We start from the raw sequence: 24885 nt of genomic DNA on the forward strand, positions 1-24885 counted from the left end.
GTGATGGTGGTGGTGGTGGTGGTGGTGGTGATGGTGATGGTGGTGGTGGTGGTGGTGATGATGATGGTGATACCATCGCTTTGTACTTGCAAAATAGGCTCTATGTACTTGCAAAAGCTCTATGCTTTCCTAAAAAGAGCCCCATATAGCTTCTTACTGGGGTGGCACATTTTGTACCCAAGAAAATTCTATTCAAAGAAATGGCTGATGTTATGGTTTTCCATCTGCTGGTGTTCTTTCCACCATGAATCATAAATTTGTACACTAAGAAACACTCAGAGAAGTTATAAGTTAGCAAAAGAAAATTTAGACAATTTAAAAGTATTACCATCTCCTCTTGTGTGTTTAAATGCCAATGTCGCGGGAGAACTTGAATTGTACAAGTGAACTGTGAGAAACACCCAGAGATGCACAGCACACTAAAGAGTGTCGCAGACCTGTTTGCTGCCCATTAGACGTCAGTAATTGTTTACTACAATATTTTCAGATTTTAGTAAGCAATGTTCAAATAAAAATGGAATATTTTAGACATTCAGGAATTTTTAAATATGTGAACTGACATAAAATATCCTTACATCCCTCTTTTGCTCAGCATTTCTCTGAACTGTGAACTATATTAATACGTTTAGGAGATTCTGAAGCTATACAAAGAACCTTGATTTGCTCATTAAAACTTTGGGTGTCTAATAAGCCATGGCTTGAAGTTAATTTATTGAAGAAAAAAGCAGAAGATACAGTAAGAGAACTCTGAACAATTAAGAACCAATTTAATTTAATATCCTTATTACCAGTGCTTTCCAGAGCACCAGTCCCTTGTGTCTGAGCTGAAACCATCTGAGCAGGTGCTAAATAAATGGATGAAAACTGATTGGAATGGGTTACTCCCCAGAAAGTCGTCCTTGTACATGAGAGGTGGAAGGAGCGGTTTGCAGGGTGAGGGATGAGGTAACTGGTGTACATCTCGGCAGTGCCACCTGAGAGGTTAGTCAGAACAAATGAGGTTAATGCTCCTCAGTTAAAAAAAAATCTGGCAGACAGCAAAGTAAGCAGGGGCAGCGTATTGTCTGCAATAGCTAACGGAAGTGTATTACCAGTGGGGGGAAGAGGGTCTTCCTTGGACAAACCTAGAAGAAGGCTCTACTTGGGTTGCACAGGGAGCAAATCGTAAGTTTTTTCACCCTTGCCATTAAATTTACAGAGATACTCACTTTCATGAGCTAATTCTAGTATATCACTCGCATCTGTCCCACCCCAAGAATATTTTATATCTTCTGTGTTTAATTTTTGGAAATGAACTTTGCAAAGAATGAATGCTTTAGGGAAAAAATTACAGCAGTAATTATAGAAAATGTTAAGGCAGAGATGGAGGCACAGAGAAATAATAGGATTAGGCATTGTTTGTCTCTTTGCCCCCATGGAACAGATGTAATGTGTCACCATATATTTGATTCTATGTCTACATCTTTTTTTTTTCCTTTAAAAACAAACAGTAAATTATAGTTTAAGTGCCAGATAGAATAAAGATACTTTAGTCCTGGCTAAGACGAAGAATGTGCTGCAGCTGAACAGTGGCTGTTGCTTTTGATTTCTGCTTTGAAAGGAAACTTGCTAGATAATTAATATCGTGAAAACCATAAGGGAAAGGCGCTCTGAAGGAACAAAGGTAGAACCTTACCATGTGGACTTGTAGGATACAAATGGCAACTTCTAATTGTAAATATGCTTGACCTGTTTGAAAACACCCATCTGTTTGGAAATACTTCAATAATGACTTCCAGATATATAAATATAGATATAGGTAGAAACAGATTAGAAATGTGCTCTGTTGTATAAATATTTCTAACACCTCAGAACTTCTGAATGATGATCCTGCATAATAATAGCAAATTAGGATATTTACAATGTCATAAAATTTGAATGGGGGTGTTTGTTGAGAAATAAAAACATCTCTAACATTTCAGAAGACCTGAATATTATTATCCTGTATTACAATAGCAAATTGGGCTGTTTACTATGTCATAAAATTTGAATGGGAATGTCTGCTCAGAAATGAATCTCCCCTCCACTGTTATCTCAAGGATCACTCTGCAGCTTTAGTCCTGCATTAACATCTGCAGTTAATTCATCAGTCTGGCAAACATTCACTATAACAAATATCCGTGGATATAGCGTACTGGATGCAGGGATTCCCATCACATTCATTCTGGTTTTTAAATATGTCTCTTGGTTTTTATTCTGGAACATTTTGATTTAGCTATTGTGTGACTTTTTCTTTTCAGTCTCTCTTGCTTCTGATAAACTTTTGTATTATGTATTAATTATAAGCACTTACTTGCTTGTGAATTATATCTCAGTGTGATTAAGAAACTAAAAGAATGTTCAAAAGAGTTGGGAAATGGCTATGGCTACATTACAAAAAAAATCATTGACCTTTAATATTACTAACCAATGTAAGTGGAGTCTTCCCATAATTCAGAACTGAAATCAGAATATTTGAGGAGACTTTCCCTAAAATATCCAAATATGTTTTAATTGTGCCTTTCATGATGAAATAAATCTGCTCACATTTTCTCAGACGTTGACAGCAAACACTTTTATATGAAGGGTTGATTCTTTTTGTCTGTAGTTTGTATACCAAGGATGCACTGCCTTGTTTTCATATACACAAGAATGGAGGAAAGGCAGACATAAAGAACTATGGGCAGACAATATCCAGCACCTTCTTCATTAAAAAATAAATAAAAACAGCCTAATTTTGCTAACATGGAATAATGAAGCCCCATACAAGCTGCAGCCTTCTCCCAAGGAGAAATGAAGAGAGAGTAAGAAGAACCATTTCCACAGACATCCCCGAGCTTCTTCCAGTCAAACCCCAAGAAGCTGGAAATCGGCCAGAGAAATGCCATTTTGCGCGTGTGTTTTATTTTAAAGGAAAGGCCATAGGGACAGACCAGGAAATTACAGGCTGGTTAGTTTTGATTCAGTTGTGGTTAAATTCTTCAGAAACTATTTTAAGAAGTCAAACAGAGGAAGGGCATGGACCCTGTGTGGAGGGCTCCTGGGTGGTTCTAGGAAAGGAATAACTTGCCTCACTGGCTGGCTGGAATTCTTTGAGGCAGGATTATGAAAATGAAGATCCAACTGACACAAATGGAAGATCTAAGGGACCCCAAACCCCAGCAATTGTGCAGAAATAAATGATGCCCCAGCTGGCCTCTCGGCTAAACAGGACTCTGCTGTGCTGCCTGTTCTGATTTTTATTAATGAAAACTTTTCATACACTACTAGAAAATTTTGACTAAAGAGGGAAAATAGACTAGCATTTTTGGATAGTAATTAATAACAGCTACTATTATTGACTGTTTGACTCTATATCTTTAGACATGTTATATTATTTAGTAGTTAAACGATTTAAATGACGCATTCCCAATTTGAAGATGGTTACTGATGGGAGAAAAAAAGTAGTAGTAGTAATAGTAGTAGTAGTAGTAGTTGAGATTGTGGGTGGTGGGAACTTAAGCCTTCTTGAAGAAGGCTCTCAACTGTCAGGAGTCCAATCCCAACCATCAGATTGAATGTGTGCTGTTAACCACTGTGAACACCTCACCTGTCTGTATCAGTAATTCTGAGATGGCCTCTGGCTCCCATGCAGTAAAACGCTGTCTGGTCCTGTTTCCCTGGGACTCAGAGTCTTGCTGGATAATCTGTCCACAGGCATCTGCTCTGACTGATCACTTTGTGAGGTTCAGTGTGGGGACAGTTGTCTAGAAAAGGAAGAAAACTCAGCAAAGATAAACAGCATTGGGTTAACCAATCACTGATACAAAGAACAACCATGACTTAATTTCTACTCCTTTCTTCCTAAGAAATCACCGAGTCTTTTGAAGAATGAGACTTTCTGAGTTTATTTTGTACACCCTAATGCCTTTTCCCTGCCCCTTCGCGTGGTTAACGAGGATATCACTAGCTTGCATGATGCCAAAGTCTCTCTGAGCCATGTATGATCCTGCAGGAAGCACATATCAGACCTGCCCACTTCTCGGGCCACCACACACACAGACATCCCTACATTTTGATTCACTGAACAAGGGACTGTGCAAATTACCTCCCATGCCTAATACTACTGTTTGGGCTTCTAAAGATTGTATCATTTGATCAGTTGAAGCAAATACATCCCTAAGCATGAATGTTTTTATTCATGTAAATGTATGTGTATATGTGCTTCTGGTGCCTATAGAGGCCAGAAGAGGAAACTGATCCCCTAGAGCTGGAATTATATACAAACTCTTGGGATCTGCCCAATGTGAGTGACAGGAATCAAACTCAGGTCCTCTGGAAGAGCAACAAGTGTTCTTCATCACCGTGCCATCTCTCCAACTTCTCTAAACATATTTTTTTTTCTTCACTCTAACACAGCAGTTCTCATCCTGTGGGTCTTGACCCCTTTGGGGGTCAAATGACCCTTTCACAGGGGTCATCTAAGACCATCAGAAAACATATATTTACATTGCAATTCATATCAGTAGCAAAATTACAGTTATGAAGTAGCAGTGGAAATAATTTTAGGTTTGGGGGTCACCACAACATGAGCAACTGTGATAAAGGGTCGCAGCGATAGGAAGATTGAGAACCAGTCTTCTAACAGCTCTCTGGAGAAGCGAGTTTTTAATTCAACTTCATACATTTTCAGATCACTGGAGGTACTGGAAATGACCTGGGGCAGTAAGGAGTAGGAGGGAGAGTGAAGAGGAAAAAACCAAAAAGTATAGAAATAATATATAAAGCATAACAGATAACAATAAACTACCATCATCCTATTATTATCAATAACAGTAATATTCAGAATGCTTTCTTTTCTACTTCTTGATATATATCATATATACTATAATATATTATATGTAATAATAATACTATATGATATATGGAATATACATCATATATATTCATTCCTTTATAGAGTTATAATCATGGTAAAATATTTTAATAGGTTTTTTCTAGCTAAAATGTATCATAATTTGACTATTATCACAACACCCATATCTATTGTTACTAACTTGTTCTGTGAGTTTCTACTGCTTATGCTAATTTTCTTATTTATTATTCTATTGATGGACATGTATGTGCTTTCTACATTTGGGATAGCTAATAATATACTATGCAATACACAATGGTCTATATTTTTAATAATGTATTTAGTGTAGATTTTACAACTGGATTAATTGGTTCCCCAAATATTCCCATAATCTTGTGTTTTCAAATTGAACTGTTACCATTAGACATAGTTCTCCATGTAAAAAAATTATCACCCTGATCAACTTAACTTGGAGATCACTGTGTGTATCATGAACCATCTTGGATATTGGACAGTTTGGTGGCTAATTAACAGTGAAGGGATTTCATAAAAGTAAAACATATCTATTTCATACACGCATATTCTGAGTTTGGAGCACTTCACACACGCACACACATACACACACACACACACACACACGCACACTCACACACCTCTCTCATTACTCCCTTTGTACTGCTCAATCCTTTTTCAAGAGGATAAATATGATTAATATTGTTTTACCTCATACACAGTCTCTAAGGCTCTCACCATCTCTGGAACCAAACAAGTGACTTGCTTACTAGGAGGAGTGAGATGATCAAAGAGCTCTAACACAGGACTCAGAAAAGACCTAGTTTCTTGTAAAACACATAATGGAGTAAATTTGTTACAACTTCCACAAGCCTGCTTTCTTCTCCATCTCCTTAATTTTACTGTGAAGATCTTACAGCAGGCCACACACACACACACACACACACACACACACACACACACACACACATCAGTGATACATGGTATATAGAGAATTGGCTATAAAATAGATGAAGTATAGCTATTCACTACCATGTACTTGGCTTTTACCACTGAACTCTCACCCCCACTACTGAGAAAGGAAGAAGGAATGTCAATTAGGTTTGAGTGTTAACATCAAGATGACATTTAGAAATAAAATATTATCTGAAACATTTTGAATTACCAAATAACCAAGTTGCTTTGTTACAGAACAGAATCTTTCCCCTATCTTCAGAAAGATGATGTAACTAAAGATTCTATGTAGATTCACTTAATAGTCAAGTGAGTACATGGAATGCTGTAACTATCTTCAGGTATTGCTTTGCATGAGACTTCCACATCTGCTAAGTATCTTAATGGTTCAGAAGTCCCTGTACCTACCCAAAGCCTTCCCACAGTAGGAAGCATCTAGGTGTCTTGTATTCATACTCTGTTTTAGAGAGAGTACATTCCACGATAAACGTGACCCTCCACCCATGTGCTAGGGATATATGTTCCCCAACACAGCTGGAGAAAAGCTTTTTTCCTGCCTGCATTTTGTCTTGAATTGACAAGAGGCTCCCTCAAATATTTTAAGCTATGAGCAGAAGGCCATGGAAGAGGAACATGAAGTCATGGTGTCTCAAAGCAAGACAGAGTATATGAGCAAAGTTTAGTTTGTGGTTTAGGGTTCGTTGATGCTGAATATTTGTCTAGTCTGCCTTGTTCAGCTTTCACCTATAATGGTGAGTTTAGCTAATCCACTTTGGCTCTCTGCCTCCTTTTTCCCCAGTTTCTAGCCCACCAAAATCTAAAGGTCCCACCCTGTCTCCCTTTACCCAACCATTGGCTGCTGGCATCTTTATTGATCAATCAAAACCAATTGAGGGCAAGAACCTTCAGCATTTGGACACGGAGCTTCCAGATTAAATCAAAGCATTTGAACCAGTCCCTAACATTTACCCCTAAATGCTACAGCAACCTGTAGGTTAGAATGAGGTACATAAAACGAGAGAAAATTAAAGGTCAGGTTTGAACTTCCTGTGACGAGAGCTTAGTAGAAACAGAAGAACCCATTTCAAACCAAGGAACAACTCTAGGATCCTAGCTGCCAATCTTTGTTCGGAATGAGGGAGCTTGAGGATGATAAGGCCCTGGTTCAGCCTCCGTATGGATAGTGGGGTGAAGGGACAGTCTATAAATATGGGAGAGGAGAAGATAGATGAACATTGACGTCAGCTATGAGAAGGTAGAAGAGATCAAGGGACCTGTACAGAAATCTACCAAAAAACATCTCCGCCAGACCAGGAGCCCATTAGAACCAGGAGCTTGTGCCTGCTCCTGCTCACTGCCGAATCCTTGCTGTGCCTGGAGGTTCTTTCATAACCATCTTTCTTGAAGTTCTACCAACCGTTATTGTTATTATGAAAGACGGTAAACTGTCTAGAGAGAAGGCCAAAGATAGTCATATAAAAATGATGCAGAGAAGTGGAGGCAAAAGCAACTCTTCACTCGTCTTTCTAGGAGCTGAAACTATGGAAACGTGTGTAGCTTCTTCATCTTTCAACTTTCCAGTGGTGATAACTCTCCAGTACAGTGGTGTAAAAAGGCTGACCAAGGTGAAACAAAACATGTTTGTGAAAGTGAAGGGGGGTGATGGTGATCACTCACTTATACTAAAAGAAACGGATCCAAAGATTTTGTTCCCAGTTTCCTGGTGTGGCCTTGTCAATTAGAGAAAAAGACAGTCGTGAGTAAGTACAGGTAGAGCATCCAGGAACGACTGCTGGGTACCCGGGAAGACTGAGCAGAGGGAGTGCAGACAGATAAAAGGAGAGAGGCAGAAGGACAGGAGAGGACACTGGGAGAGAAGCAGAAGCTGAGGCCAACTGGAGCCTCAGAACAGTAAAGGGAGCTTAAAGCTGTGAGTCACAGCAGCACAGCCTCTCCCACAGCTCAGTGTCCTCAGACAAACTGTATGTCTTAACAGAAATTACCCAGCTTGCTTTGTGAGATCAGATTAAAAGCATGGTGTCTGAAATCACAATTCATACTGCATTACTAGATACTGGCACCAGAATTTGTCACTGATTTTGAACTTGGGGTTATGACCAATCCATTTCTAAGACCCCCCCCCACCCCAAGAAAAGTCATAGGAAGCAATGCTCAGAATCTCCTGAACTGTAAACTCCATGGAGGAAAATCATTCAAGAATTCCCCCCACTGTGCTCCACAAATGCATGTAGAATGCTGAGCTACTTGAATGAGTGCATAAGTTGATAAAAATTATTCCTTAAAATTACTTAACCTAAAATCACTTTCTTATCTCAGTTCAAAGAAATTACCCCAAGACCTTGTTTTAAATTTCAGTCGTAAAGGCTTCTGGAAGACATTTGATGGAAAAGTTGTGACTTTACTGTGGCAAGGGTAATGCCTACCAAGGACATTGACAGGGTTTCACATTGGTATGTGGGCCATCACCCAACGCTGAGTTTTCAGAGGCCCTGATGAGCCACAGTAAAGCCCACAAGCTCACTGGAATCAGGGCCATGGCTATGCTCCAAGGACTCTTTGAAGAGAACACGGGTGACACAGCCCTCTGACCTGGCATTCCTGTTCAATAACTTGGTTATTAAATTGTTGCTCACTCCCACCAAACTTTATAAAGTGAAGCTAATGCTGTACCCATTGTACCTGCAAGGACTTAACAAGGTGCAATGTCTGCTATAAAACATGATCTTTGTAAATAGAAATATCCTAAATATTGATGACAGCCATGATTAAAATAGCTCATTGCTAATTTATGGCTGAGAATATTATTTTTGGTATTACAGGGCAGACTTATTGGCTTAAAGTTTTCTCCGTGTAGAAAAACAAAGCTATAGAGAGAACTTCAAATATAAACCAGAAAGGTGTGTTTAATGTTTTGCAGCCTTGGTGCCTGATGCAGCAGCCTGGCCACAGATACCGACTCAGTCTTTCAGACCCTCCCATCAGTCTGTCACTGCCTTGGACACTTGAATAGACTCTAACATCCTTGGCTTCTCTGGGTCTTTTTTTCCTTTGTCACTGATTCTTTTCTTATTTCTCTCATTGTGAACAGAGGTTTTCATAATGACTTCTTGATCATCTAATGGTTGTTTCCTCCATCCTACATCAGCCATTTGCTCCTGTGGTTCTACCCTGGCCCATCACCACTGAAGTCTTAAGGTGTTCCATTCTCTAAACTTAGATGCCCCCTATCCTCCCCTCTTAAAATGACCTAATAGGAACTTCCCCCACCCCCAAAGTGTCTTCAACTCCATTGTAAGTGCTGGTCCATGGCAGCCACCAGTCTCCATGTATTGTCATCTCTGCTGTTTGTCTTCTAATCCATGGTCCACACCTGTCGACCTGTGCTTTAGAAAGTCTTATTTCCTCTCTTTTCTCGCTTTCCATCATGATCTTGAACTCAGCAACCCCACCCCACCCTCTTCATGTCTGTATCTGAGCAAACAAAGACAACTCAAGGCGTTCAGAGGAACCATCATGCTTGTTCTATTTTCATCTCACCAGAGCCTAAGTCCTGCCACATTCCCCCAGTACACTTGCTCCTTGATTGTCTGAGATGACCCTGACATTATCTAACCTTATTGTAAATTCCAGGTTTTTACCTGCTGATCTTGCCTGCTGACTTTACCACACACACACACACACACACACACACACACACACACACACACACACACTTCTCTTGAAAGCTAGAAACATTCTCTCAAGACCACCCAGGCCTCTTCCTTTCTTGCATCCACGCCCAATAGCTGAGCCTCTCTCTGTGGCTCATCCTGAACTAGTAAATCTTGTCTGGAACTTTTCAGATGTGCCCCTATGCCTTCAACGACTCCCTCCGTACGGGATTATTCCATCAGCCAGCAAACATGGAAACTCCTGGCTCTATACACAGAGGTACATTCTTACCTCATCTTCATACCCACTGCCATCTGCTCACCTGATGAATGATACAGGGTCCAAGTTCCCTTCACACCCAAACTTGACAAGGTAGCTGGCCCACACAAATGCTGTCCCTGGTGTCACTGTCTCCATGTCTGCCTCCTCTACAGCCTGCCATAGCTGTCTTTGCTTAGTGTTAGCCACAACTACAGGCACATTTTTAAAAACTTTTTAGTCCACTTGCTGTGTCTCCTTACATCCTACATTTTTGACCTTTTATTCACTTCTCCCTCTTGTTGACTGGCTTCTTCTCTTATACCAAATGGACAGGTTTTGGACTTCCTATGATCCAAAGCCCAATTCTCACATTTCTTAGAAACTCTTACCGAAGTCAATTTATGTCTTTCCATGAACTTATCTGAGCTCTGTTTCTTGTTCTTGGAATTGGTAACTGCAGTTAACATGTCTGAACACATCATGTGGCCCTTAGAAGCACAAGGTGTGAGCCTGTGTACCGGAGGCTTTCTATGGCTATTTCTGGCGGGGCCAGGTGGGAGGGTTCAAGTGAAGGAGAAAGGGCAGGAGCAGGGAGGGGGAATGATCCCCACTGCCTCCATTGCTGCTGCTGTGTTGCTGTTGTTGCTCTGAGACACCGCCCTAGCAGTGGAAAGCTGACTAGCCAGTGAGGTGTAAGGGAGCTTCCGGTGACCTTTCAGAAGAGCAGTTCTTTTCCCTGACAGTGATGGGTGTTACAGCTCGTATGACAGAAGCTCTCAGACAAGGGAATAATTCTCACTCACCTTTATTCCTTCTGGATAGGATCTTTATATACAGTTTTGGAGTGGGCTGGGGTCTGACAGTATGTGCTTCCTATTGGCTTGGTCTGAGAGGTTAGGGATGCCTAACCTCTACATGTGGAAGGGCTTGGGGGTTTGCCACTATGTGACTGATGGCCACAAATCTCTTGGGGAAGGGGAGGGGGTGGGCTGCGGAAGACTGCAGTTATGTGACAGGGGCCTGGTGCCTGGGACAGGCAAAGCTCCTGCCATCCCTTCAGGGTCTTCAGGATTTGTAGCCTTAGCTCAACCTTACCAGTCTTCTTCTCATGGCCCATTACCCTGCAACAAGGCACCTCAAATATAATGTGATCACTTATAGTAGTCTTCCCACGTTAACTGCTTCTCACCAGTGTCCTCTATCTCAGTAAGGACTAGCACCAAACCACCCAGGGGCTCAACCTCCGATCCACGGTGCTCCCTTTGAATGCCTCCTTGTTCATTATTGTGGTTAGACTCGCACAGTTTAAACATCCAGAATGGATCTGAAATCCATCTACGTTTCTCCACTCTGCAAACACCTTCATGTGAGTCACTGTTAGATCTTCTCTGGACTATTTCCACATCTCCTTATTAAAACTTCAGTTTTCCATAAACTCCCCCACCCTAAAACTCTCAAGCCTTCCTGCTGGTTTTCAATGAGGTAAGAATTTATTGGCCCCATCTCTAAAGTTCTGGGTGACATGGTCATGCCGAGTCTTCCACCCTTGCCTTGGGCCACTCTGCCCTTGTCCTGGTGCCCTATGTCTTCCAGCTCTCTGAACACACAGTTTCTTTATGCCCAAATGCCTTTACATGTCATCTTTTCCCTGTTTCTCATGGTCATTATGACTAATTTTTCAGGTTTTTGCTCCAACACCACCTCCTTAGAAGAGGCATCCCATCCCCCGACTTATGAGCACAGTCTCCTCAGTTATGTTTCTGTCTCTGCAGTCATTAAAATTTGTAGTTCTGTTTCTGTCTGTTTACCTATCTTTCTTTTCCCTTAGACTGAACCTTAAGAGGTAGTGCTTAGCCCTGTTGTAGGCACCAATTCATATCTAGTGCAGGGAGAAATGCTGGATCCTTTCACATCTCTGTGCCAGGTCTGTGTCACATCCAAAACTGTTCATGACACTCCCAGCCTCTGTTGCTCTGTCCCTCTACTCATAGAAATGACCACTGAGCAAGCAAATGACAATATGGATGCTCACATAGAAAAAAAAATTCACAGATTTTCACAACTTCTGTGCTTGCTGTCATTTTCTCATTAAGCTTAGTTCATTATCACCATCAGGGATCGTAAGGAAGGCAGATGTCTAGTGCCTTGACTTTGACAGTGTGCTCTTTTCCTTTTAATGGACCTTGACTGTCTGGCATGGGACTGGTTTCTTCACTTTCAAGGACTTATGCTGTTGCTGCTGTTGTGGCTGCTTTGGCGGGAGGTGGCTGCTGTGGCAGGAGGTGGCTGCTGTGGCGGAGGTGACTGTCGTGGCGGAGGTGGCTGCTGTGGAGGAGGTGGATGCTATGGCGGAGGTGGAGGTGGCTGCTGTGGCTGCTGCTGTGGCTGCTATGGCGGAAGTGGCTGCTGTGGCAGAGGTGGCTGCTGTGGCTGCTGTGGCAGAAGTGGCTGCTGTGGCAGAGGTGGCTGCTGCAGCTGCCTTTATTGAGGTTACTGCTTCTGTCTCTTCTAGCCTGTTATCTTACCACTTGCATATGCTTCAACCACATTCAATTTCTCTTCATTTTTTGCAACCTCTGGTGTACTTTCCCAGTTTTTACCCAGTGCTATCAGCAGGAGCAGGGGGCTTCAAAGATATTTGTTTCCCGTGGCTGCTAAGGAGCGAGAGTGGCAGCATTGCCAGCCTTGGAACCCTCATGCTAGGTAGGGAATTTTTTGGCACCAATGATGCCATCCGTGAAAGCCAAAGTTTGTCTGAGTCAGTCCTTCAGAGCCCTTAGCAGAAAAAAAAAATCATATGGAGCACAAACTTCTTTCCCCTCTATCATGCAGCCTGTTAGCTGAGTACCAACGCTCCCTATCTTCAACTTACCCAGTCTATAATATCTTAGAGGTTTTCAAATTAGTTTTCATGACCTGAGGAAATAGATGTCAAAGCCCAAAATAATTATACAATATTTTAATTATTTTTGTCTTCAAGTATTGTTGCATATGGAAAATAAATAAGATCCACATATTATATCTATATTCTGTAGAGTCGTCATCTTAGGACCAGTCCTCCACTATCATTTCAATGAGAATAAACACTTCCAATTTATCAATACAGACACAGTTTTACTAGGGAATAGTGTGCAAAGTTTGGGGGAAGTTGTGAAGGGGCAGGGTCAATATTGGATCTTCCCACAGACATATGAACCAAGCATGCCCTAGAGCAATTTGTGAAGAATTCAAGCAGATGTCACCCTCTATGGATCCTCTCTTTGTAGATATCAGCCACTAGTCAGGGCTATATGCTTTTAAGCAGAATTGTAATGGTGAGAATTTTGTTTTTAGTGTTAGGATCTCAGAAGACCTTTTAACCTTTAAAAATGGCCAACATGAAAAACATAGTCAGGTAGATTTTAGAAAGCCTATTCATTGTCTTCCGGTTTGTTTTGTTTTGCTTGATTGTTTTCACACAAAGACATGCGCACTACAAAGATGGGCTAAGAGACCAACCCAAGCTCCTGACACCACAAGGTATTCTGAGTCTTCCTCCCATTCTGCCCTACCCCACATCAGCACAAACACACAGCTCAAATGATTGAGAGACTCCTTTAGATGAGCCTCTTCCAGAAGGCGATTCTTTTAAACAACCTCCTGGTACCTTCCCACTACACTCCTGCCTGCTCCTCACTGCCCCTGTCTTATTAGGATTTCTATTGCTGCAACAAAACACCCTGACCAAAAAATGAAGTTGAAGAGGTAAGGGTTGATTCAGCTCACATAGTTCCACAGCACTGTTCATCATTAGAGGACATTGGGACAGGAACTCAAATAGGGCAGGATTCTGGAGGCAGGATGATGCAAATAACAATGGAAATGCAGTAAAACAAGGGTTGATTTGATGACGTGAATTAGAGAATTAAGTTGCCTAACTTGGGGAAAACTTTGCTTGTTCACAAGATGACCAGGAGGGTAAGAATGTGCTTTCTCGTTTCAGATGGTAGAAGAAAGAACAAAATCAGAAAAAGAGAAAGGAAAAGGGAAGTCTCCAAAGGAGAAGAAGGCCACCAGTGCCAAGCCTGGGAAGGGAAAGAGCAAGGACCAGCCTGAGGCCACTGTAACAGTGAGGAAGACCACACAGTTAAAGCGGAGGGGAGAAGACGACGAGACCAAATCCTACATCGGTGAGTGTGTAGCTCCACATGGTGTCTTCCACCTCTTGCTTTATAGACCAGAATAGGACTTTAAAAGTCCCCTCTATTATTATACACTATCATTCTTAGCCTTTTTATTTTAAAGCCACATATAATCTATGCTCTGTGGCACTCAGATTGAAAAATATTTCTGTTTGCAATCCATGTATGGTTTTAGCTTTTTTTTTTTTTTTTTTTTGTAATTACTGTCTTGATGAGAATGTAATGGAAAGTCAGGTGTAATTATAGGCAAACTGAAAGTGATGAAGCAAGATGGCTCCTGAGTAAAGTTGCTCACTCTCAGGCTTCACCACCGTCCCCAGGCTTCTCATGGTGGAAGAAGAGAACCAGCTGCCACAAGTTGTCCCCTGACCGCCTCAGGCGCATTATGGCACACACAGGCACACACACACACACACACACGTGTACTCTAAAGATAATAAGCCCCAAACAATGATTCTATGCTTTTCATAGTCAATACGTATAACTGTACAGACACACACACACACACACACACACACACACACAGATAAGTTAGAGGAAGAAAAGAGAAAAGTTGATACATGTGAGAAATATAATTATTTGAGAGGCATATGCAGAGCACAGCTTCTTCTTTTTGGTCTATCCAGCATATTTTATTTTTATTTATTTACATTCCCAATGCAGTTCCCCTTCCCTGACCCCCACAAAGTTCCTCCATCCACCTCCTCCCCTTTTCCTCTGAGAGAGTGGGGCCTCCCCTAGCTATGCCCCTATCCTGACACATCAAGTCTCTGCAGGGTTAGGCTCATCCTTTCTCACTGCAGTCAGACAAGGCAGCCCTATGTGTCAGGGCAGGGGAGGGGAGGGCCTCGGTCCAGGCCATGTAATAGCGCAGCTTCTTGACTCAAACTTTTCACACAACCTTTCTGTCTTCAACAGACCAAATAGCACTTCATTCTGTCCTAAATGGCTGACCCAGAACTGAGTCATCTTCAGGAGTTACTGGTGATTCAAGCAATTCACTGCTGGTTTTCTCTGAGTCCAGACAGAACTACCTGATACTATCTTTGTTTTATTTGTTTGTTATTTGTGATCAATACACTTGATTCTTAATTTCTTTCAACACTTTTGATCTTTACTGTGTTTAAATGAAGTAAGAGGGACTGGCTATTTTTTTTTTTTTTGCATCTTTTATCAGTTAATCCCTCTCATGTATGTCTACTCTAAAGATAATAAGCCAAAAATAAATAAAAAAAGATGATAAGCCCCCAAAATAACGATTCTATGCTCTCCATAGTCAATACCAATGCTGACCATTTTCAATATTGGGGAGAATTAATTACATGAACTTAAAATGTGAGCATCTGTTGTATGGCATGTACACTGGCCGTACTGAGCTGCACTGTACAATGTAAAGCTCTTGTGTATCATGCATGGTCAGCACAAAAGCAGGACAATTACCGTCATATCCAGATCATTGTAGTCTAAGAAAGTCTCATGTTTCAGTATTCATAAGGAACATTACCAGAAAAAGGAGAATAGAGAACTACTTTATACTATGTATGTCTTCAAACAGAATGCAGTATAGCAACCTCACCATTGACGCACGGTGTTCTCACCACCCTGACGTGAATTCAGTCAGTGCTATGCTACAGAGCACATCCACAGTATTTCCTTATCCTGTAAACACCTTTACTTATAAAGTACCAGAAAGCTGGAGCTACTTGTAACGTCAAGCCAGATGTTGCTCAACCGAGATTAGAATCAAAGGAAACTAGTTATAGGTTAAACTCCGACAAAAGCTCAGGCACCATGTTCCATGGCCGCAGACCCCATGTGTGTTGGCCCTCCTAATATGTCTATGTCTCATTTGCAAACATGATTTAATATTTTGTAAAATGGCCCCAGTCTCTTTACTGGAAGAGCAATAATGAAAAACAGTCAACAGGTCTGCGATCCAGCCAACTCCCTGGGTCTTGGCAAGCCAGAGAGATTGTGAACACATGCATAATTGAGAATCACCATTGTCTTGCCTGGGAAACTTGTTCTACCTGACAATGAGAGCTGACCTTCTTTCTGGTATTTCCAACAGATGATGAGCCAGACGACGGTGCCCAACATTACATTATTGTTGTGGGCTTCAACAATCCTCAGCTATTGGCCATTATGACTGAGCTTGGCATCCCTATAACCAGTGTGATTAAAATATCTGCAGAGAACTATGAACCTCTGCAGACCCACCTGGCAGCAGTCAGGCAGCAACAGGAAGCTGTCCTTCAGCCAGAAGGTACATGCTTGGTCTCAGAACTCACAGAGTCTATCAGTATTGCGCCTGCCCCTCAATACAAGTGTAATCTGATGTCTGAAGCATGGTTATAAAACATGCACTTTATTAAATCCTTTCAAGACTGATTCGCTATATATTCTGCTTATATCAGCCAAGAGCCATAAATTTGACAAATTAAAATCATACTCGGTGCTCGTATCCCTATGTAGTCACAGAAAACGTAGACTATAGGTCAGAAGATGTGGTTACTCAATTATTCTCTGTCTTTTAGCTGAGAGCAAGTATGGTTACACAACTTTATTTTTCAGGAACTTTTGACCTGCAATGTTTAGCCAAGGCCTGGGCTAGATAAATATTTGTTAATACTCTTTTCTTTCAAATGACATAGTCACCGAACAGCTCAGACAAGATCATACAGTTGGGTGTGTGTGTGTGTGTGTGTGTGTGTGTGTGTGTGTGTGTGTGTGTGTGTGTGTGTGTAATCATGGAGAACAGAAGATGGTGTTGGAGCTGGAGTTACAAGTAGCTGTACATAACCTAACATGGGTGCCAGGAACTGAACTCAGGTCTTCTGGAAGTATTCTCAACTGCTGAGTTACCTGTCCAGTTGGGTTTTACATGTTAGTTATTCCACACATATTACTAACTCATTGTGATAAAAGTCAGAGAAAACATTGCATCTTCCAGGATTAAATTGGGAAATTAAAGAGATGAAGCCACAGCCATATTATTGTCCAGTCATTTTGAGTATTGGGGTCTTAATCTCAAGGAATTGTACTAATTTACTTCTATGGGATAAAAACCAGAAAGCTACAGCACTGAGAATCAATGCCAATCTGTGATTCCAGGGGCCAAGTTATTCTTACTATAGGTGTTGATTTTGATGTTATCATCAATATTTTCACCATGCCTTTTAACTTATAGTCAAATATCAATTTCCTTCTATTTTTCACCAAAGTTAGAAATCACTACCTTTGATAATATTAATAATTACCATTTATTGGGTGCATAATTTGGTATCTAAGCTCAATGCTAAGAGTTCTAAATATATTGAGATATATATATATATATATATATATATATATATATATTTTTTTTTTTTCCCAACATTCCAAGGAAGTATGTTTTTATTGGAAAAATATTTTCATACAATATATTTTGTGGTTTTCCACTCCCCTAATTCCTTAATGATCTTTCCCACCTCTCCATCTACCCAAATTATTGTTTTTGGTTTTTTTTCGCTCTCTTAAAAGGAAAACAAAAAACCCCACAAAATTTACAGAGAAACTCCACAAAAACAGAAATCAAAATCTTGCTTGTATAGTAAGAGAAAATAAAACAAACAAACAAAAATGCCCCCCAAAATGTAAAATGAAACAACGTCTAGAAACATATTATTGAAATAGTTTTGTGTTAGCCAACTACTCCTGAGTATGGGGTCTGTTGTATAATGTTGTTAATATACCCAGTAAGAATCACTTGGAGAAAACTGATTTTCCCTTTACCAGTTAGTATCAACTACAAATAACTTCTTTGTTAGGGGTGTGGCACTGTGTCTACTTTCCCATTTCAATGCAGGAACCTTACCTGGCTTAAACCTATGCAGGCACTATGCATGCTGCCACAGTCTCTGCGATTTCATATTGCATCAGTCTCCTGTGGGAGAGGCACTGCTTTCTTGGAGTTACCTATTACCTCTGTATAGATCCCTGAACCTTGAGGAAAGATCATTAATGAAAATATCTCATTCAGTACCAAGTGATCTAAAGTTTCTCACTCTCTTCACATTGTCCAGTTTTGAGTCTGCGTCAATTTCTGCCTACTCTATGGCACTAATCTATGTGTATAGCAGTATGTCATTAGGAGTCATTTTATGGCTGTGTTCCCTTAGCAGAACAATAGTGTCAGATTTCCCCTAGGCTCATGGGACATATCTAGTCTTGGGTTCTTGACGAGCTTAGCAATGTTGTATATAGGTTACACTTCGTGGAAATCTCAAAGCAGTTTAATTTGCATTCCCCTAGTGCATAAGAATGTTGAGCATTTCTTTCAGTGTTTCTCAGCCATTTGTGTTTTTCCTTTTAAGAACTTTCTGCTTAGTTCTGTAGACCAATTTTAAATCAGGTTATTTGTTTATTTGTTCAGGGTTTGTGTGTGTGTGTGTGTGTGTGTGTGTGTGTGTGTGTGTGTTATCCTTTATGTGTTTTAGATACTAACCCTCTATCAAATATATAATTAGCAAAGAACTCGTTTCATTATGTAGGTTTACATTGTTTGAATGATAGCACCCATTCCACACAGAAGTTTTTCAGTTACAGGAAGCCAAGTATTAACTGTTGGTAATACTTGTACTATTGATGTCTTTTTCTTTCTTTCTTTCTTTCTTTCTTTATTTCTTTCTTTCTTTCTTTCTTTCTTTCTTGATTTTTTTCATTTTATTATTATTAATATTATTATTTTCTTTATTTACATTTCAAATGCTATCCCGAAAGTTCCCTATACCCCCCTGCCCCTGCTCCCCTACCCACCCACTCCCACTTCTTGGCCCTTACCTTCCCCTGTGCTGGGTCATATAAAGTTTGCAAGACCAAGGGGCCTCTCTTTCCAATGATGGCTGACTAGACCATCTTCTGCTACATATGCAGCTAGAGACACGAGCTCAGGGGGTCCTGGTTAATTCACGTTGTTGTTCCACCTACAGGGTTGCATCCCCCTTCAGCTCCTTGGGTACTTTCTCTATCTCCTCCATTGGGGGCCCTGTGTTCCATCCAATAGCTGAAATAACACCATTAAAAAATGGGGTACAGAGCTAAACAAAGAATTCTCAACTGAGGAATACCAAATGGCTGAGAAACACCTGAAAAAATGTTCAACATCCTTAGTCATCAGGGAAATGCAAATCAAACACCCCTAAGATTCCATCTCACTCCAGTCAGAATGGCTAAGATTAAAAATTCAGGTGACAGCAGCTGCTGGCGAGGGTGTTGATGTCTTTTTCCTAAAGGCCTTTCCTGTGCAAATGAGTTCAAGACCATTCCCACTTTCTCTTCTGTAAGATTTGGTATGTCTGCCCTTACATTGATGCCCTTGATCCATTTGGAGCTGGGGGTTTTGTTTTCTGTTTTTGTTTTGTTTTGTTTTTGTAGTATTATGAGTGTGGATCCACTTGCATTCTTCTACATACAGCCATTCAGTTTGACTCGCATCACTTGTTGAAGATGCTCTCTCTTTCTCCACTGTGTATTTCTGGCTTCTTTGTCAAAAAATCAAATATCCATAGGCATGAAAACTTATGTCTATGGCTTTGATTAGATTCCATTAATCAGCATGTCTATTTTTATGGTAATACTTTGTGTTTTGATTATTGCAACTCTGTAATACAACTAAAAATCTGAATGGTGATGCTTCTTGCATTATCGTTGTTGTTATGTTGTTATGGTATCCTGTTGCTGTTGTTATGTTATTATTCAGGATAATTTTAGCTACCCTGGAATTTTTTGCTTCCATATGAAATTGAGAATTGCTTTCTCAATATCTTGAAAGAATTGTGTTAGAATTTTGATGGGGATTGAGTTGAATCTGCAGATTGTTTTGATAGGGTGGCCATTTTAAGTACATTAATCCTACCAATCCTTAAACATGTAAGATCTTTTTAATCTTCTGATATCCTTTTCCATTTCTTTCTTCTTAAAGATTTATTATACAAATCTTTCTCTGGCTTGGTTAGAGTTACCCAAAGATGACATTTAAGCTATTTTAGAAGTTATTATTTCCTGATTTCTTTTTCAGACCATTTGTTATTTGAACATAGGAAGGCTACTGTTTTTGTTTTTTTTTTTTTTTACATTAATTTTGTATCTTGATACTTACCTGAAGATTTTTATCAGCATTAGAACTTTCCTTATCGAATTTATAGGATTGCTTATGTATAAAATTATGTCATCTGCAAATAAAGATACTTCAACTTCTTTCTTTCCTGTTTTTATACCTTGATCTCCTTCAGTTGTCTTGTTGCTCTATCCGGGATTTCAAGTACTATACAGGATGTGTATGGAAAGAATGGACATCTTTGTATTATTTGTGATTTAGTGAAAATGTTTTGAGTTTCTCTCCACTCACATTGGCATTGGCAATGAGCTTATTGTAAATTGCTTTTATTATGTTAAGATATGTCATTTGTATCTCTTTAGGTTGTTTATAATGAAATGGTGTTGGATTTTGTCAAAGGTCTGTTCTATATCTAGTTAGATGATCATGTGTTGTTTTTTTTTTTTTCATTTAGTCTGTTTATGTCATGGACTACATTTATTAGTTCATGCATGTTAAACCATACCTATATCTCTAGGTTGAAGTTATGGTTCATAATATTTTACTTTTCTTTTATTGGATTTTTTTATTTACATTTGAAATGTTATCCCCTTTCCAAGTCTCACCTCCAGAACCCCTTGCCACCCACCCACTCCTGCCTTCCAGCCCTGGCATTCCCATACACTGGGGCATTGGACTCCCTCAAGCCCAAGGGATGCTCCTCCCACTTATGTCCAGTAAGGCTCTCCTTTTCCACATATGCAGTTGAAGCCATAGGTTCCTCCATGTGTACTTTTTGGTTGTTGGTCCAGTTCCCAGGAGCCCCGGGAGTGTCTGACCAGTTGACACTGTTGCTCCAATCCATTGGTCTGCAATCCCCCTCAGATCTTTCAGTCACTTCTCCAACTCCTCCATCAGGGACCCCACATTCAGTCCAATGGTTGGTTGTGAGCATCACCTCTGTATTTGTCAGGCTTTGGCAGAGCCTCTCAGGATATATCAGTTATATAACTGTTATATCAAGCTCCTGTCAGCAAGCACTTCTTAGCATACACAGTAGAGTCTGGGTCTGGTGGCTGTATATGGGATGGATCTCCAGGTGAAGTAGTCTCCGGATGACCTTTCCTTCTGTGTCTGCACCACACTTCATATCCATATTTTTCTCCTGTGAGTATTTTGTTCCCCTTCTAAGAAGCACTGAAGCATCCACATTTTGGTCTTCCTTCTTTTTGAGCGTCATATGGTCTGTGAATTGTATCTTGGGTATTCCAAACTTTTGACTTAACATCAGTGAGTGCATACCCTGTGCATTCTTTTGTGACTGGGTTATATCACTCAAGATGATATTTTCAAGTTCCATCCATTTGCCTGTGATTTCATGAATTAATTGTTTTAATGGCTGAGTAGTACTACATCGTGTAAATGTACCACATTTTCTGTATCCATTTCTCTGTTGAGGGACATCTGGGTTCTCTCCAGCTTCTGGCTATTATAAATAATGCTGCTTTGAACATATTGGAGCATGTGTCCTTATTACATGTTGGAGCATCTTCTGGGTATATACTGGGGAGTGGTATTAGTGGGTCCTCAGGTAGTACTATGTCCAATTTTCTGAGGAACCAACAAACTGATTTCCAAAGTGGTTGTACAAGCTTGCAATCCCACCAGCAATGGAGATGTGTTCCTTTTTCTCCACAACCTTGCCAGCATCTGCTGTCACCTGAGTTTTTGATCTTAGTCATTCTGACTGGTGTGAGATGGAATCTCAGGGTTGCTTTGATTTGCATTACCCTGATGAAAATCTTGGCCACTCAAGATTCCTCAGTTGAGAATTCTCTATTTATCTCTGTCCCCATTTTTCAATAGGGTTATTTGGTTCTCTGGAGTCTAGATAACAATATATACTTCTTGAGTTCTTTGTATATATTGGATATTAGCCCTCTATCACATATAGGGTTGGTAAAGATCTTTTGCCAATCTGTTGGCTGCCATGTTGTCCTATTGACAGTGTCCTTTGCCTTTCAGAAGCTTTGCAATTTTATGAGGTAGCATTTAAAGGATTCTTCATCTTAGCACATAAGTGCTAAGCACTAAGACATTGGTGTTCTATTCAGGAAAATTTCCCCTGTGCCTCTCCTCTCTTTTTTTATTCTTTGTATAGTCCTTTTGTTTCTACTTGATTGATTTCAGCCATGAGTTTGATTATTTCCTCCAGTCTATTGCTCTTGGGTAAATTTGTTTCTTTTTGTTCTAGATCTTTCAGGTGTACTGTTAAGCAACTAGAATATGCTGTCTCCAGTTTCTTTTAGGATGCACTTAGAGCTATGAGTTTTCCTCTTAGGACTGCTTTCATTGTGTCCCATAAGTTTAGGTATGTTGTGCCGTCATTTTCATTAAATTCTAAAAAGTCTTTCATTTCTTTGTTTATTTCTTCCTCAACCAAGTTATCTTTGAGTAGGATGTTGTTCAGCTTCCACATATATGTGGGTTTTCTGTTGTTTTTGTTATTGAAGAACAGCCTTTGTCCATGGTGATCTATAGGATGAAAGGGATTATTTCAATATTTTTGTATCTGTTGAGGCCTGTTTTGTGACCGATTATATGGTCAATTTTGGAGAAGGAACCATGGGGTTCTGAGAAGAAGGTATATTCTTTTGTTTCAGGATGAAATGTTCTATATCTATCTGTTAAATCCATATGGTCCATAACTTCTGTTAGTTTTACTGTGTCTCTGTTTAGTTTCTGTTTCTAAGATCTGTCCATTGATGAGAGTGGAATGTTGAAGTCTCCAACTATTATTGTGTGTGGTGCAATGTGTGCTTTGAGCTTTAGTAAAGTTTCCTTTATGAATCTGGGTGCCCTTGCATTTGGAGCATAGGAGTTCAGAACTGAGAGTACTTCTTGGTAGATTTTTCCTTTGATGAGTATAAAGTTTCCTTCCTTATCTTTTTTGATAACTTTTGGTTGAAAGTCGATTTTAACTAATACTAGAATGGCTACTCCAGCTTATTTCCTGGGACCATTTATTTGGAAAAATTTTTTCCAGCCCTTACTCTAAGGTAATGTCTGAGGTGTGTTTCTTGTATGCAGCAAAATGCTGGGTTCTTTTTATTTATCCAGTCTGCTAGTGTATGCCATTTTATTGGGCAATTGCGTCTATTGATGTTAAGAGATATTAAGGAATAATGTTGTTAGAGGTGGAATTATGTATGTGTTGTTATCTTCTTTTGTGTTGTTTTTAAGAAGATTACTTTCTTGCTTTTTCTAGGGTGTAGTTTCCCTCTGGTGATGCAGTTTTCCATTTATCATCCTTTGTAGGGCTGGTTTTGTGTAAAGATACTGTATAAATTTGGTTTTGTCATGGACTATCTTGGTTTCTCCATCTATGGTAATTGAGAGTTTTGTTGGGTATAGTAGCCTGGGAATGGTATTTGTGTCCTCAAGGGTCTATAGGACATCTGCCCAGGATCATCATCTTCTTCTTCTTCTTCTTCTTCTTCTTCTTCTTCTTCTTCTTCTTCTTCTTCTTCTTCTTCTTCTTCTTCTTCTTCTTCTTCTTCTAACAATTTTTATTAGATATTTTCTTCATTTACAATTCAAATGCTATCCTGGAAATCCCTTATAACCCCCCCACCCTGCTCCCCAAACAACACACTCCCACTTCCTGGCCCTGGCATTCCCCTGTATTGGGGCATATGATCTTTGCAAGACCAAGGCCATCTCCTCCCAGTGATGGCACACATGGCCATCTTGTACTACATATGCATCTAGAGACATGAGCTCAAGGGATATTGGTTAATTCCTATTGCTGTTCTTCCTATAGGATTACAGACCCCTTAAGCTCCTTGGGTACTTTCTCTAGCTCCTCTTTTGGGGTCCCTATATTCCATCCAATAGATGACTGTGAACATCCACTTCTTTATTTGCCAGGAACTGGCATAGCCTTACAAGAGATAGCTATATCAGGGTCATGTCAGCAAAATCTTACTGGCATATGCAATAGTGTCTGGTGGTTGATTATGGTATGGATCCCAGGATGGGGCAGTCTCTGCATAGTCCTTCCTTCCAGCTCAGCTCCAAACATTGTCCCAGTCACTCCATACATGGGTATTTTGTGCCCCATCATAAGGAGGAACGAAGTATCCGCACATTGGTATTCATTATTCTTAAGTTTCATTTCTTTTGCAAATTGTATCTTGGGTATTCTAAGTTTCTGGGCTAATATCCACTTATCAGTGAGTACATATCATGTGAGTTCTTTTGTGATTGGGTACCTCACTCAGGATGATACCCTCCAGATCCATCCATTTGCCTAATAATTTTATAAATTGATTGTTTTTAATAGCTGAGTAGTATTTCACTGTGTAAATGTTCCACATTTTCTGTATCCATTCCTCTGTTTAGAGGCATCTGGATTCTTTCAAGCTTCTGGTTATTGTAACTAAGGCTGCTATGAACATAGTGGAACATGTGTTCTTATTACCAGTTGGAACATCTTTGGGATATATGCCCAGGAGAGGTATTGATGGATCCTCCGGTAGTATGTCCAATTTTCTCAGGAACCAACAGACTGATTTCCAGACTGGTTGTACAAGCTTTCAATCCCACCAGCAATGGAGAAGTGTTCCTCATTCACCACATCCTCGACAGCATGTGTTGTCACCTGAGTTTTTGATATTAGCCATTCTGACTGGAGTGAGATGGAATCTCAGGGTTGTTTTGATTTGCATTTCCCTGATGATTAAGGATGTTGAACATTTTTTCAGGTGCTTCTCAACCATTTGATATTCATCAGTTGAGAATTCTTTGTTTAGCTCTGTGCTCCATTTTTTAACGGGTTTATTTGATTTTCTGGAGTCTAGCTCCTTGAGTTCTTAGTA

At 40.1% G+C, this 24885-nt stretch overlaps 1 protein-coding gene across 1 annotated transcript in view; it reads left to right on the forward strand.

The window, feature by feature from the left end:
• The window catches only part of Spag17 (sperm associated antigen 17), a 237961-nt gene that overhangs the window by 70379 nt on the left and 142697 nt on the right, over window positions 1-24885 (forward strand). Inside the window, exons 5-6 of the mRNA XM_021195509.1 lie at window positions 13734-13920; window positions 16004-16198. Coding sequence (XP_021051168.1) covers window positions 13734-13920; window positions 16004-16198 — 382 coding nt within the window. The remainder of the gene's footprint in view (window positions 1-13733; window positions 13921-16003; window positions 16199-24885) is intronic.

Source organism: Mus pahari, chromosome 4 (genome assembly GCF_900095145.1).
Source record: "Mus pahari chromosome 4, PAHARI_EIJ_v1.1, whole genome shotgun sequence".
Lineage (NCBI taxonomy): Eukaryota > Metazoa > Chordata > Mammalia > Rodentia > Muridae > Mus > Mus pahari.